The 16,860-nt window shown below is 39.1% G+C and overlaps 1 protein-coding gene across 1 annotated transcript in view; it reads left to right on the top strand.

Annotated features, from left to right (window-relative positions):
* The first annotated feature begins 3,341 nt into the window (after nt 1–3,341).
* Nucleotides 3,342–16,860, top strand: part of LOC108147946 (roundabout homolog 2) — a 43,495-nt gene continuing 29,976 nt past the window's right edge. Inside the window, exon 1 of the mRNA XM_017274730.1 lies at nt 3,342–3,873. Coding sequence (XP_017130219.1) covers nt 3,579–3,873 — 295 coding nt within the window. The 5' untranslated portion in view covers nt 3,342–3,578. The remainder of the gene's footprint in view (nt 3,874–16,860) is intronic.

Consider the following 16,860-nt stretch of genomic DNA (forward strand, 5'->3'; position numbering starts at 1 on the left):
GCCGCGTATCCGCATATCCGTGTATCTGTATCTCGCCCTCTCACCTCACGTGTGTGTGTGTGTGTGTGTGTGTGTGTTTGTCCATGAGATTTGTGGCCTGGGCGGTTCCCTCTGGAGATGTTGGGGAAGGTAATCATGCTGTCACAGTCGCTAATTTCAATTATCTTGAGTGTGCACGTATACGTAATTTGTTTACTTTTGAGCGCACAAATGTCCCAAAGAAAGAAACAAAGAAGGCAGCCGCATCCTTCCAATAAAGTTAAACACGTACATTAAAGTGCATTTATAAGTTTCGTGATTCCCTGCTTTTTCCTCTCATCTTTTTCGGCTTTGGCTTGACAATCAAAATGTCATTCCATTTCGTTTTGGGAAGCTCGCAAATCCGCAATTGAGACGCAACTTACATGTCATTAACATGGCTTAAAGCAACCGACATGACAGACAAACAGTCAGTCAGTAGATTGTGAGTGAAAGAGAGGGGTAGATCTGGAGGGAATGAGAGGGAGATAGGTCCAAACATGACAAAGGCAATGTCAACATTTCAGCCTAGATAACTGCCAATGCAATGCCATGTTGCCAAACTTCTTGGGAAGGTAGTTAGCTGAGGTCATGGGTTATAGCTGGTTTAATCGGGCCAACTTACGCTGAAAATATTTTGGGTATTGAGGTGTAGTTTGAAGAAATTATCTTATTTTCTAAATAAAACAATGTTCTGAATTTTTTTTATTTCAATAAAATAAGGACCCTTTAAATTACGTTTTCCGAAATTATATTAATGAAGGTATATTAAGATAGTACAATAATAACATCAGCCCAGTAAGTATATATGTTCTACTGGTGAAGCTCGAAATAATATTCACTATTATAAATTGTTTAAATAAATGCCAGAAAAGGCAAGTGTGTACTAGCTTAAGCCAAAATGTTTCCATTTCTCAAACACATTTATTTCTTTTTCCATTTTATGTTGTACTTTGTATTTCTATATACGACACATGATCCCTGCACTGTTGCCGAACTTCAGTTGAGTGCTAATGAAGCGTGGCAACCGGGCTCTCGGATATCTCGCCTTTCAAGCAGAGCAACTCGCCCTGGCTGTAAATTGGCCAATTATCAGCATTTGAAATATGGTTTACCTGCCACAAATTCCCTCATTGCCTCTACCTGCATTCTTCTCCTCCATAAAAGGTAAGAATCGAGAAGGAGAACCGGGAGAATCGGGTATCGGGAGACTTGAGAAGGCAAACGCACTTTGACCTTTCTTTCTGGCAAAGACAATGCACATTGTGATGCATTCTGAGATGGGGAATCCACACCTGCCCGCTCCTAAATGCACGCACAATTCCGATTCCAATTCCTACTTCTATGCCTATTCCTTTATGGACGAAGAAACACACCTTTATTTTACACTTCTTTCCTGGGCCGTTGTATCTGTATCTTTTCTGAGCACCGGCATTAATGAACCGACTTCACACTCTACCTGGGCGGAGAGAAAAGTTATTGATTATTTAACAAACGTTGGGAAATTAGGCAGCGATTTATAGAGGAAAGCCCTTTCGGATATGCACTTTGATAAATTAATACAATATCGTCTGGGCTGGCTGGCCATTCAATTGATTTCGAAATTCATTAGCGCGTCGGTGAATTCTGTGATATAGTCGCGCTCGATATGGAGAAGTGTCCAAGAACGGGGTCTCCATCTCCCACTTTGATTTCTATTCATCGCATTGTGCAACGGATCGTCTAGAATTTGTGTGTCTGGTTTGGTCTGTTCTGGCTTTATTGCAGTTTGGAAATAGATGAGCTAACAGCTGGAGAGTGAGTGCGGCACTCGAGCAGATTAGATAGCAAATGGTCGCCCCTTTGAGGCGCTTCTCGACTGTCGCCGGCACCGGAGGGTTAAGGGGACCGGGACCACAAGGGGTTAAGCGGGGGGAACAATGGAGCCAAGGGGGCAATCAAATGCAACAAGTAGGGATTATCCAAGCTCGAAATGTTTTCGGATTTCGAATGGAAACTATCCAAGCTCAGCAGCAGCACAAAGGTTGGCAATTTGTTGGCTTGACAACCTCAAAAAGAGTTTAAATGGTCGAAAAAGATTGAAAAAGAGTTTGTGGATAAACATTTCGAGCTGAGAAATTGATGTGGCCTCGTGTTAAAGTCCATTTGAATGTCGATTTGTTGCATTTTCACACAAAACAGAATTTTTATGGCCCTCTTTTTATTTACTTATCAAAGGAAATAACGCTATTATGTCGATACCTCGAGAGACTTTTTTTTTTATTATTAAGCTACATTAGTCTAAAGTCCCACCATTAAATCATTTTATTTATAAACACCATATGCCTTATCTATATGGCAATGCAAATATTTTTTTAATTTAGTCATTTCCTTTCGCAAATACCATCAATGAAAACACATTTTTGTCTTTTCTTATCACCAGATCAAATATGACATGCCAAACAAGCAAACAGTTTTTTTGTTATAATTTTATATGCTTAAATATTTATAAGACGTTCCCCTTCGTTGAGTGTCTTGCAAAAAACTTCAAGTAAAGCCTAACGATACAACCTGAAATTTTTTATTTAGTTTTTATCGCTCGAGTTCTCCTATTAAATACAGCAAATAAATACATATAAAATGTTTTAGAAAAAATATCCAAATTGATCTGAATTGTTAAGATTGTCTATATTTGGAATAATATGTTCTGAATCGCCAATTTACCCTCCAGAAAGTACAACTATAGTCTTGGAAAACAATAATTCGCAAACAGATCTCTTGACTCTGTCTTATCAACATCGTGATGCATCATCACTTGGATCGAATCCAAAATGTTGCCCGACTTGGTGAACCTAGGGCACGTGGAACATTTGCAAACGAAACAAAACAAACCGAGTCTGCAGTCCACCAAGTAAACAAAGGTCCAATGCGTTCCACAGCATGCAACAAGCGGTACAACTGGAACTCACGAAGTGATAAACGAAGTAAAACCCGAAGTTGATGGCCGAACACCAACGAATGCGAAATGAAATGTGAAACGAATGAAATACACTCGAATGTTATGTTTACACTCCATTTTTCTGTTAACTTTCATGCAAACTGTTCTAGCACACTGTTAATCGCCACACAAAACGCATTCACTGTTAAATAGCACTGTTAACTGCCCTACAAAATCCACACATAATTCATGCTCACTGTTAGCGGCCATACAAAACGCACTCACTCTTCGAGCGCACTGTTAACAGCCATACAAAATCCACTCGTGATTCCACTCGGCTCATGTTAACCGAAACCAGATCCAAACTACCCAGTTTGTTGGAAGAAATTTCCTGCCGTTTAGTCGAATTTCGAGTTTCAAGCGGTTCGCATGCGTTTGGGGGAGTAGCTATATCCGTTCGATCCGTCGGCTTCCGCGAATCGTTCCGGCTAACGGACTTTGTGGCGCCATGGACTCACATTCTAGTGATTAAAATCGGACGAATATTGTGTGTGTGCCAAAAGAATAACGGGAAATGAGTGCAAATCTATTTTAAATGGTGCGCAATTAAAGGAAGCAACAAAAGAGAAGAATACTTGACAAAATGCATTTGTGCGAGGTGCGTGTGCAGCCCCAGCGTTTAGCTAACGAAAGCGAAATCCAAATTAAAATTCAAAGTAAATGTAAAAATAAAAAGGAAAAGGAAAATGAAAATAAAAATCAAAATAAAAATACCAGAGTCAGCGAGATCAAACGCCGGCACAGAAACAATCGAAATGCTGCTGCTGTTGGGGACCGGCTAAAAATAATCAAAGTCGATCGCAGTCGACGGCTGATTTTCCCACTGCTGCTGCTCCTCACGGGATTAAATGGATTAACACAAGTTGGAGCGCTCAAGGGTAAGTGTCAACAGATGCAGATACATTCGGAGTTGCAGTTGCAGTTGCAGTTGCACATAGAAGACACAATTTGAAGGGCAATATGACAAACTGTTTCCTCCTTAGGCCCAAGCAAAATCCTTTGTGGCCTGCACATGAGTTTTCCACTCCGCATTTATTTATTAGCGTCATTTGTTTCCATTTACGTTTTTTTTTTCTCGTCGACTCCATCTTTTTGGCTATTTTCGGCTGCAACACACAAACAACAAAGTGAAATTAAGGCACTGCGGTTTATTTATGCCTGCAACGTTCGCTAATGGATTTTAAGGCCGCTTTATAGACAACGCGACATCGTAGACCCATTATTCATGCCTCTCTCTCAAATTCTCATTAGAGATGCACATTGTGGGCTTTATTTTTTTTGGGTAGATATGGCTGAATGTTTGGGATTGGATATCGTTAACATAATACCAAGGCATCACAGAAGATATTGGCAGGTTAAAGATGCCTAAGAAGTTCGTTGGGATCGTTTTGAATGAGTTTGTTTCAAGACTTCAGATTTGGAGATTTTGTTTAAATTATAATACTAAAAAGATTTTTTATTGGGTAGTATAACTTCTCTAAATTTAGTTTTATTTGAGGATTTTCCTAAAGATGAAATTGTACAGATTTTCCTTTTCTTAAATTATTTACCTATTTTTGTTTCTATTCTTAATAATAACTAGTATTTCTTTTATAAATTATTAGAGTCTACCCATTCTAAACCACATTTCTTTTGCCCTAATCTAACTAACCCAAATCAGCTTTCTTTATCACCACATTAACAAAAACCCAAAAATGTTAACCCAATGAACCCACTTAGGGATCACATTTGGGAAAACTAAATACAATTTTCAAAGAATACACAGATCGTATTACGCATCAAAATGCATGTCAGAAAAAAAAAATATGGATGAGGGTAGGGCAGTTCGAAACAAAAAATGTGAAACCCCTAAGGGAGGATCACGGGAAAGATCACTCACCAAAAGCCGAACTTTAGATAAATGACTAATGAGTTGGCAGTTCGCTTCCACAACCGAAAAAGACTAATCAACCGCGTATAGTTTTCCCGAAGCCACAGTAATCGTACAACTGATTACAAGAAAATCAAACAAAGAATCGAGTTTGTGGCTTTTGTGGTTTGGAGTTTGGGAGCAAAAGGCTTTTAAAGTTGACTGGGGGGTTAAGTAATTCCTTTGGCGATTTCATGGCTCGACAAATCCGGCGATAAAACATATATCTAAATGGGCTTAGGCTTAGGCCGTCACACCCCTTTATTTTTAGCCACGGATGAGGACTGAGAATGTTGTAATCTAATGCTTATTAAACGCTTTTTAATGCCAAACCAACGATATCGGCCGTGGACACACGCAATTCGGATTTTTGAATTCGGATTTCAGTTAAGCACTTAAACACGCAACCTGAGGCTGTACGGTGTGGCAGTATAGTACTATATAGTATCTGTATCTTCCCATCCCGAGTGACGTGGCAAGTGTTGCACGCGACGTCGCTCGTTTGATATAATAAATTGTATAAAATTATCTGCACTGGCACACGACAGGATTTCTGAGTCCTCTCCTTACTTTACACTGTATTCTGCTGGTGGTGTGTGGTGTATGGTGTATGGTGTGTGGTGTGTGACCAGCGAGGTGGCAGCTTTTTGGGTGGTGGGTCAATCGCAGTCGGCTTGAGAATCTGCAGGGGTCATAAAAATTATCGCCCTTTGACACAAAGTTTCAGGGTTGACAAAAGTCTAGCTGCTAACCTTCCATATTCCATATAATGCCACTCTGGGGAGCGTTTTTCCAGCTAACTGGATTCGGTGCACTTTTTTCGTGACTTCGGGGGTGGCAGTCTGTCTATATATCCATCCTTTGTCTTGGCAAATTTCTGTTGGCATTTTGTGTGCCTTTCGGCTCTTGTGCAATTTTCTCATGTGCATTATGCGAAAATTGGGCTAAGTAGCGGTCTTACTTTACTTTCCATTCCCTGGCGATGGAAATGGAGTCAAGTGCTGTGGCAGCTCCGTAGCATGTTATTTGCTCAATCACATGATTGCCCTACCAATCGCCAACGCCACTCAACGAGATCTCCCATTTGCAACAACAAGACTGCAGGCTACATAATGAAGGGGCTATATAGTACCTAGCTATAGCTATAGCTTGCCCCGATATGTTTGGCACACAGTTTGGGGCAGGAATGTGATTGAAAGTCGGCTTTTGGATTCGGATGTGGGTGGAGGTGTTGCTAGTCGACTGGCGAAAGGTTGCCAAGTATAAAGATGTATTTTTGGGTGATTTTTGAGAGTACCTACTAAGAGCAGAATAAAGACATTGGGTTGTCAATATTTTCATTATTGACATTAAATAAAATTATAAATTAAAGAAAAATAATCTTGTTACAAGAATAAATTACTTTTCTGTGAGGAGTCATTGCCTTTTTAGTTGTATCTTTTGTTAAATACAATCAAGCGCTTTAAATATTATTATATAGTTGTAAAACAAATTTTAAATAAGTAAGCCATTCATACAAATGTCCTAGTAATTATTATTTTTATAAACAAAACATAGCATGCAAATTTCCTGGAAATAGTTTGTGTTATATATTTATAAAAGTATATATTTCTATGCCTTCATACAAAGAACTATTTTGGGTAAATGTTGTTTTTTACATTAAGTAAATTTATAAGTACTACTTTCTTTTAAAAGGCTCCGTTTAAAATTTTTTTTTTTTATTATTTCTATTAATCTGCAACTACAAATGCACATCAAAAGTTCATTTCAAAAAGCAGCGATTTCTAAAATTAAAGTGTGTTTTATTGCATTCATGCAGTGATCTATTAACGTTAAACATCTTAGAAGCACCTAATTCCTTCTAAAAAGGCCGCTCCTGAAAATGTATACCCATTCCCCGGGGATGAAGCATTTTACTACTAATTGCAACTACCCATGGCTGTAGTTGTTCTACCCAGAGTCATTCGATCTCGAGTCGGCTATTTGCCAACTAAACAATAATTAATTATTTAAAACAACAGTCTTACAGGCTGCGGCCAGAAGCGAGTAATGGCAAAGTCTGGCTGAAGAAGGCGACTACTTGGACATGGTCAGCTGGGTAGTTGGAGCCAAGTTTTGCCTACGCAAAGATTTTTGTTATTTCTTGCTTCCTGGAGATCTGGGGGACCCAGCTTGACAGCCAGTCCACATCGCTTCAGTATTGTATCTGTATCTGTGTATCTGTATATCTGTGTATCTGTATCTATGTAGTTGTTGCTGGCTGGACGTACTTGATATAGCCGTGGGTTTTATGTACATTTTGTGGCCGTTGCTTTGGCTGTGATATTAAAAATAAAGGAAAATTAAGCCTGGCAGCCGCGTAAAATGCAAACTTGCATCCGAAATGTTGCAGTTATGCCAGTTGGCGTTTTAAAGCCGTTGTTACTGTTGTTACTGTTGTTGCCTGCTGGCCACATTTTTGCATGCAATGCAATGCAGCCTGGAAAATGGTTATTTCGTTTTTTTTTGAGAAGGCGTTACTGCATTTTCCGAAAAGCCTTTTTTTTCACTGCCCGTTTATATTCGTTCGTGGTGGTTGGTTGGTTGCTTGGTTGGCTGTGTTAGCTTGGAGCAAATCTGAGCTTGGTGAGAAAAAGGTTCGCAAATTGCATTGGAAATGCTATGTGTGAAGGAGGCGGAGATGGAGAATCGTCAAGAGAAAGGCGAGAAAGGAGCTGAAGGAGGCGTGTAACCCGAGGAGGATATGCAATTCTCGAGAGGTCAATCAACATGGAAATTTGATGCACAAGTTATGGGAAAAGCAGTAAGCAAAAGTGGCTGAATGGCGACTTAACTTTGATTCAAATATTGGAAATTATTTATTGAAATACACTTAAGATAAGGTAAAAATACTTAAAACTTCTCATAATAAATACTTATCTTATGAAGTCATTTGAAAAAGGCACCAACTATATAAATTTAAAAAATTATTTAGCATGAATTCAGATAAAAACAAAGGTTTTTACATTTTTGGAAAGCATTTGATTTCACTCCTCGAAGAATTCGACTAACGATAGTTAACTTTTATAGTAAAATATTAGATATATAAAAGTTTGACTTTAAGTTAAATTATTTTCCTTAAATTATAAAATAGCTTATAAATTAGTGCAACTATGTATTTCCCATACACCAAAATACCATCCTTAATCTGCCGGAAAACGCATTTACAGTTAGGCAAAATGAGTTAACTGGGAAGATCAACAAGTTTCGCTCGGCTAATACGTATTTAATTACACAAATCTGAAATTTCCGGCTTGGCCCCAAAAAGAGGTTTGGGTTTGTCTTTGTCTTTGTCATTTATCCTTAAGCCAAGTCGTCGGCAGAGATTTGCATATTTGCACTTGATGATGTTGCTGCTGCAAGTTTCTGGTTGCAAGTTGCTGCTGTGCCACAGACATGGCCGCCAGCAATAGCCATTTGGTCTTTTCGTTTTGGTTTTACGTTTAAGTTTCTGCTGCCTACGCGCGGCAGGGAAATTATGAAAAATTTTCAAAGAATCGCCTTGAGTCATCGTTTGCAGTCAGTTGTGGCAACAACGTTGGCGTTGCAGAGTGGGGGTCTCACAAAAGTTTTTTTTTTTTTTATAATTTGTTAACAAGCCCCAAAGAGAATCGGCGCCGTGGTCTGAAGTCGCGGCAATTATGACAAGTTGACAAACGGCTTAATCTCAATCGGCGACTTGCTGTGCGATCCTCGAATCACAGAAGATGCGCGGCATTTAAATCAATAAAGTGGAGAGTCGAGACGTTTATCGCATTGGGGATATCTAATATCTGGATGGGGGTATCCCCATCGACTGCGACTTCAACTTCAGCTTCAGCTTCAGCATCGACTGGCAACTGCCAGATATCCAAGAGCCGTGTTTAAAGTCTTGCCAGCGAGTGCGACACATGCAAATTGGCCAATGTTGCTAAACAAGTTTCGCGGTTGTTGCTGTTGTTGTGCCTTGTACTCACCTGCGTACGACGACAACAACAACAACAGCAACAACGACAACAAACATGCAAAAATTGGATTGCTGGATCTGCGTGCAAATAAGGCAACAACAACTACAAAAAAAAAAGCACAAGAACCCAAGCAAGTTGGCTATAAAAAGGCGCTGCCGTTGCAGACAATCAGCCATAAATCTAAATGACTGTCAACCCAGGCGAAACCCACAATGGAGTCTTGTTCTTGCAGCACAGCAACATGTTGCCAATTCCCCGCTTACTTCGCCCCTTACTTCACCCCTTACCCTTACTCCCTACCCGCACTGCACACACAACACAACACAACACAACACTCATTTGCTGCCATTGGCGGCCGCTGATAAGACACTAAAATATGCTAAAAAGCTAAAATAAACTTGATATTGATATTGCGGTGGCATTGCCAGTGCCATAAAGCAAAAAAGCATTTAGTTAGGGATCATAGTGGAGCTGCAGGAATTCTTATAGAGTGGTAGGGAGGGAATGTCATTGCAATAAAAAATAGAGAAATATGTAAAAGATTGTCTTTAAAGTCATAAGATGCAATAGACAGGGACGCCATATTTTAAAGAAGTAATTGAAGAGCTTGAAATATTTTATTAGCCATTTTAAATAATAAAGAAATTGAACGCACGAAATACAAAATTAATAACTTAACTTTAAAAGTAATATATGTATTTTTATTAGAGGACGTAGTTCTTAAATGAATTACATTTTAAATTACATAAAGCAAAAAGGTTATTCAGATTATTTTATTTATTTTAAGATTTAAATCAATTTATAATTTATTTATAAAAAATAAATATATAGTTTAGTATTCAATAGCCAGCTTTTATTATTTCTTTTTTATCACTGTATGCACTTAACTGGTTAGAAAAGTAAGCCCACTAATTTCAACAATCTCAATACAAATTATGTATTCCTCTTAAACTATCCCCTAAATTAGATTAAACAATATCAAATATTCAACAACTTCATTTCAGACCAGCATTCCATAAACCTTTCAAGCAAATTACGCATAAATTTTCTTAGGTAACCAAAGCCTGGCCACTAAAGTTAAACACTTTTAATTCAGGTATCGCCGCATCGAATTGTGTATTATAATTCCTTTTTTTGTTGTTGTTCTCCACTCAGTAAAGTGGGAAAAATGCCAAGAGTGGGCTGCACAAACTGCCCACGTTCGTCTGGAGATTTGGTAGCTTTTGCCATTCAACGAGTTTGTCATAAAATTAATTTGGTTTTTAGTTGCTTAGTTGATGATGAGAGGATGGTCCAGCGGGCAACCTGCTCTGAGGCTTAAGATCTTTACTGGTTTTTCCCTCTTTATTCGACTTTTTCTCTCCTTTTTTTCCTGTGAGTTAATTTATTGCACTTTTGCGACGACGGCAAATGGGGAAATGCGATATGCCAATCACTCGAGAGTGCGGCGACACTTTTCCCGACCATCTCCCCTCGAGTTTCCTCCATTTCTCCCAATTCATTCACTCGAGGCATGCATTTAAGATAAGGCCTTACTTGTCGCCTTTCGGAACGATTCTTCTTTGTTTTTTTTTTTTTGTTTTAAGCATTATTTACATTTTGAAGACTCTCGAAAGACCTGCATTCGTTTGTTTGGTTGTCCCTCTGGGGATCGTTTCGAATTACACAACTCTTCTGACATTTGTGTGTGTACACTGGTAAAAAAAATGGAATAGTAAAAGTAAACAAAAGTAAATTTATATATTTAAATCATAATATTAAATACAATGCTTAAGAAATTGCAAGTTTTAATACTTATATTTAAGTAAATGTAAAAAATTAGATTTAAAATATTTTCTGTTCATTAAATGTATTTTTTAAGTTAAATATGGTTTAAATTTAAATTAAATTTCCAGATAATAAAATCCATTTCGTAAATATTCAAATAAAATTTTTAAAATATTTTACTTAACTAAAAACCGTAATGGATAAATATCAAAGCGTAAAATATTTAAATTTATTTGAATTTACCAATTTTTTTCCAGTGTAGTTCTGTTTACGGTTTGGTAAATGCCTTGGAGAACTTGGTAAACATTGCAATCAGAATTTAGAACTGGGTTAGACGAAAGCCGAGAGGTGTGTCTTTAAATATTTAATTAGCTGACGCACCTTGTGGGAAATGGTTTTGTATATATTCTAGGAAATGCTAAAATTTATATTTCCTTTCGATTATGAACGCCCCAAGGAAGCGCAGAAATGCGCTGGCCATAAAAAATAAAAAATTAATTAAAATTGCAGCGGCAATTAATCAAGTGGAGGAAGGACACAGAAAAAAAGGGGAAGGAATTTGCATAGACTGTTCGACGATCGACGATCGGCGATCTTAAAGTGATCGTCCGACAGCTGAGTGATCTTTCTTTATCTGAGATTGATGCACATCGCGTGCAGGGCAAAAAGAATCCACAGAGACTATATCGCGATCTCTGGGCAGCCGCAGCATGATCATTAATAAACCGCTGTGAGCTGTCAATAGGCATCAACGTCCAGCGATCCGCGATCCGCGATCTGCAATCTGCAATCTGCCATCTCTGGGATATGTGGAATCCATGGGGGGAATTAAGAGGAAAACTGGCTGAAATCAACACGCGGATCGGGGATCGAAGATCGAGGATCGAGGATTGACTGACAGTGTTTGGCACTCGGATTGGCTGCGATTCGGTTCCTGTGACAATTGCCAATTGGCTGGCAGGGTGATAACTTCATTTGATCGATCTCAACGGAAATCGCCTTGCGGGAGCCTTATAAACATTATGGCCCAGCATTTTGTAAACATTCTCAGGCAAAGTCATAATAATTGCCATTGCCCCACCAGCAGACACCCAAACATGTCGTCTTCGTTTTCTTATAAACAAAAATTTAATAATGCATAACAAAACCAAAAGAAAAAAAACGGAGAAAAGGGAAAAGAACATGGGAACGAAAGGCCTTTGGGGTTGCCTGCTGCAACATAAAATAATGATGATGAAAATGTTGCACATGCCAGGATGAGAATGAAAGGCTGACAATGATGAGGCATGATGACAGACCAACAAATCGAAGGTTTTGCAGGCTGCAGGCCAAAGTTGCCACCGCTTTTGCTCGTTCGTTGTTCGTTGTTCGCTGTTGTTGCTTGTTGATGTTGCAATCGACAGCAATCGTCATCGTTACCACAACACACAGTGGAGCACATTGTAAAACATCTGCACAAAAGGGCAAAAGCACATGGAACGACCATGAAAAGCAGCAATTGCTTCTAAAGTGGGGGTAAAAAAGCGATGCCCATTGCAAATGATGGGAGAATTTTGTGTCTGTGGAATGTGTGATAATCATGTTTATGCGTGGAAGTGAAATTAAGAATTATAAAAAATAATACCAGATATAGTTCAGAGATTCTTTGAAAGAAAGCATTTTTTAAAGCTAATTAGAGTTAAAAAAGGAATGATTTGAATATCTTTTAAATAATTAGGTATACTTAAAAATCAAACTGAAAAATGTAAAAAATATAACTTTATTACAACTAGACATTCTAAACATGATTCCAAGGCATTTTTCATTAAAACCAAATATTTTAATTAAATAAACTAACTTAAATACCTCTCTGATTCCGGATATGGACATTATAAACCTAAAATGTATTTAATGAACAAAATTTGCGTTTAATCAAAGTTTTCTTTGTTATTATTACCAATATTTGGATTCAAAAAAGTATTTCAAATGCCTACTTGACCTAAGAAACAAAATAAGTACCTGATTTATCAAAACGACGTTTAAAGTAAACGTCTACAAACATTGTTGCCAAATTCGTTGGTCATAAAATAAGCAATCCAATCTTTTCCCGTATCAGCAACAAATCCTACTCATCGGCGACTTTATCTCCATGCCATTCGTTTTTATTAGCAAAACCTTTATCAGCCAACGCATAACGCATAAACCCCATTGCAATATCTCCCTGATCCCCGAACCCCTCGAACCGGCATCAATTTTCTGTCTGTCTGTTCAGACTGAAAAACGCAGGGAAAAAACACGAAAAAAAACGAAAATCTGCCGTCGGGCAGAAATTAATTTTTCATAATTTTTTTGCACCCTTTGCTGCTGTTGTTGTTATCGCAACTTGTTCACCAAAGCGAACCCGAACTCGAACCCGACCCCTCCGACTTTCTGCCATGTTTTGTGTGTGGGGTCAAGGTTGAGTGGGCAAAAGGGGGGCAAAATGTCGCTTTTCGTGTTATTATTAAAGTTGATTGTCAAATGCGGCCCTTAAGTGATTTTTATAGAGCTTTAATTGGGCGAGGACCAAGGCGGCTTGCCTTTTTTGAAGCCGGCCCAAAGGGACAACGACTGGGCAAAGGCATGCGGCTTACTCACAGTAGCCAGAAGGCAGGAAAATATCTTTTCCTTTTTTTCTTCTTTTTTTTCCTCTTATTTTTTGCAGGGAGTATCTGTATCTCATTCAAGGTGCAAACTTGCGCGCGACATTTTGTGTTGCTGCTGTCGATGTTGCTGGTTGCTGGTTGCTGTTGCTGCTGGCTGACTGTTGACAGCATGACGTGACAACATGCAATGCAAATCGTGTGACACGATGCCCCAAAGGGTTAATGTATAAATTAAATTTCAGTATCTCTATTAGCTCCGCAGATACAAAAGCAATGCGGTTACAGTTGCCAGTTGCAACTACAAGACAGGTCAAGACCCCAAAAGTGCGTAGGTGAAAAGGGAGAACAAAAGAATTGCCAATAAAGAAGTTGCCTTAACTTGGCTTAGCGAATTTCCACAGTCTCGGAAAAGCAATAAGTAACAGAAACAAAGGCCAGACATAAAAGTTGTATAATTTCGCATTGGCAGGTCTAATCCCAGCAGGTAGAGAAACCCACACACAAAACGCACACCTAAATCCCACCGAAAAGTATTTATGATTATATATATTTTTTTCTCTGCTCCAAGGAGACTTTGCCGAAAACCAGCTGCTTTTGATGTTTTTTTTTTTTGTTTTCCACAAATTAAATTCGCCTGGGCAAAAGTTTTGGCAATAAAATTTAACAATTCCCCGCCTCTACAATTTTTATGATTATCTCTTCCCTTTTTTGGAGGACTGTGCGCTTCGTAACAATTTCCATTTACCATTTCGTTTAATGCCCAAGACCAAGAAGTTGCCTAATTGTGGCGGGAAAATCTATTTCAATGTTCGCCCGCCTGGAAAATGGCCGCCCAGAGCAAGGTCAAAAGGAGTGGAAAATCTGTTTTCTTTATAGACACTACTGCGTAGGTAGAGGAGAATTCCTATGGTGCAGCAGGGGCAGCATCATCTCACAGCTATAGAAGTAAAGAAAACCAAGTCAAACAATGGCGGAAAAACAAGAAAACGCATTCCCCGCATGAGCAAGTCATAAATTTTCCCCGAAAAAAAAACAGAAAAAAGAAAAACAATAAAAACGAAGCCAACAAAAGGAGAACACGAATCGAAGACTCGAACATTGGAAAAGCAAATAGTCCGGGAAAAGAGGCTGAAAAGGTTCTCCACGGCGACAGATTCGGAAAAGTAGGTAGGCGGCCAGCCATTCGATGGATATAGTAGATAACTGCACTCGTGGGCTGGCCAAGTATCTAAGTATCTGAGTACCTAAAATATCTAAAGTATCTTAAGTAGGTTTCGGCTTAGGTAGAGCCATGCAGGTGTCATTTGGCCGCAGGGCACAGTATTTACTCGCAGAAGAAAACACATGGCCAGGGAAAAGGGAAAGGAAACTGTATTAGGATAAGATATTTGAGGATTTCGGTCTAGGATGAACTCATGCTGGCAGGGTCCTAAGATCTTTTGTGTAGATGCAAGAATGGAAAAGGTTTCTACAACTGTTTTCTATAATAGCAACTCACAAACCTGTATTGCCAGGGCAGGCAAGTGGAAAAAGCCATGTATTCTATTGTACAAAATATAGAAAAGTTTTTCTTTTTTGTGTTAGGAAGACATTTTATTATACAAAATGTACAAAAATTTTAATTTTATTGTAAGCTAAATATAAAAGAATTGTATTTTTGGTGTAAACAAGAATTTTCAATAAGCTTTATTATTATTTAAAATATAGGGAAGTAGTTTTTTGAAGTAGTTTATTGTCACATTTTAGCCATTATTATATTAGAGAGTTTATTACTTTTATAAGAGAACCAAAATATGAAATAACCTCAGTGATCAGCACATGCCTCCTCTACAAAACTTTTCAAACCGAAACCACCACAAGTATGCAGTTTAGCCAGACCGCTGATACTTTGTATCCAAGGCACTTAAGTGATCGCTAAACGAACGCATTCGACCAGCCCCAAATCGCATTAATTCGCAGATACTTCCTCTGCGATATCCCAAACGCTAAACTCCAAACTCCAAGCTCCAAACTCCAGACTGCAGACTACAGACTCCACTTAGCCAAAGCGATCATTCAAATTTCGGTCTTTAGTCAAATTACAGACTCTTTGGGATGGAGTTCGTTCAAGTTCCCCCAGCGAGCCTCGTATCCGTATCTGTGCAATTTTGAGCTACAAATTTGGCGCCCACACAGATACACACACACACACACAAATAGCCGAAAATGGCAGCTAATTGGAAGTAAATCGAGTTAAACTTTCTTTCGCTAAGCTGCTAAGCCAGAAAAACACCGAAAAAAAGGCAGCGAATTGCACGCATCGAAGCTCGAGGCATTTTGAGATACATGGTATCTTGTGCTGTGTATCTCATAGTTTGCATAGCTAATTAGCCAGCTTCGGCTCCAGAGTTTCGGCTTCCAATGCCAATGTTGTCGGTCTTTGATCATTGATCAGCACTGAGCACTGGGCACTGAGAGCCAAGGCTAACGAACCAAATGTATCTCATGGAACGTTCTCACATTAGTCACGCGTTTAACATATTTTCGTTTCGTTTCGAGGTCCGTTTTAAATTTAATATATTTCTTACCTGCGGAAAAAGACACAGAAAGAGGGTGGGGGAGGGGGATTGGTGGGGTTGCTAACGTATGCAAATATTTTAAGCTGCAAATCCAGCGTGCGTAACCAGGGAGACACACCGAGAGAAAATTCTAACTAACAGATATTTCAATCAACCGAATCAAAAGACCCAATACTTTCTTAAATAAAAAATTATTCGATATTGATCATGGATCAGTTTGATCAAGACTTGTTTTGATATTTTTAAGACTAATACTAGTCCTTGTTGTAGATACAGCTTTAATATTTTGCAATTACATACAAGTTTTAATAAATTATGCTAGCATAGGACCAAGTATCGCAATTTTTCTCAGTGCTTAGAGGGAGCTGGGGACCCAGACCCGTACCCATCTGCATATGCTAAACACAGGGTCCAGCATTGTCTCTCCGGGCTTCTCTTCACCGCTCAACCCCCCTTGGCGAGCACTTTTCTTGTATCTGATTTGCGACAGTCAAGTCAAGTCAAGTCGCGCTATCTGCTGCCTTACGTTTTTCCCCTTTTTCCGATCCGATCCGATCCGATCCGATCCGATCCCCAGCTGAATATGGTAAAGAAGCTTTGGTAAAATGCTAGCGAATTAGGAACGCGGAATGCGATCGATACGTGCAACAGGGAGCAGGCAGCAACATGTTGCACATGCCGCAATGTTGCTGTGGTCAGCAGGCAGCAGCAACCAGCAACTAGCAACTCGCGATTCGTTTCCCATATTGCTAATGCTGAAAGTCGTGCTCTTGGCCTCTTGGGCAGCTGCCTTGGAACTTCGGACTTCTTGGCCATGCCAAATGGAGTCTCCCAATGGCAATTAAGGAGCCCAAAACGTTCTGTGTTTTCCAGCCTGTCCGGGGCATGTCTTTTATAGTTGCTGTTGCTGCTGTTGATGTTGCTGCTCGCAATTCTTAACGGTAATTATGTTGTTCGTTTTGGCAGGCCGCATTTTGCGTAGCCCTCTGAAATGGATTGAAATTCTTCCAAAGTCCGCGAA

The sequence above is a fragment of the Drosophila elegans genome, unplaced genomic scaffold (assembly GCF_018152505.1).
Source record: "Drosophila elegans isolate 14027-0461.03 unplaced genomic scaffold, ASM1815250v1 contig_814, whole genome shotgun sequence".
Lineage (NCBI taxonomy): Eukaryota > Metazoa > Arthropoda > Insecta > Diptera > Drosophilidae > Drosophila > Drosophila elegans.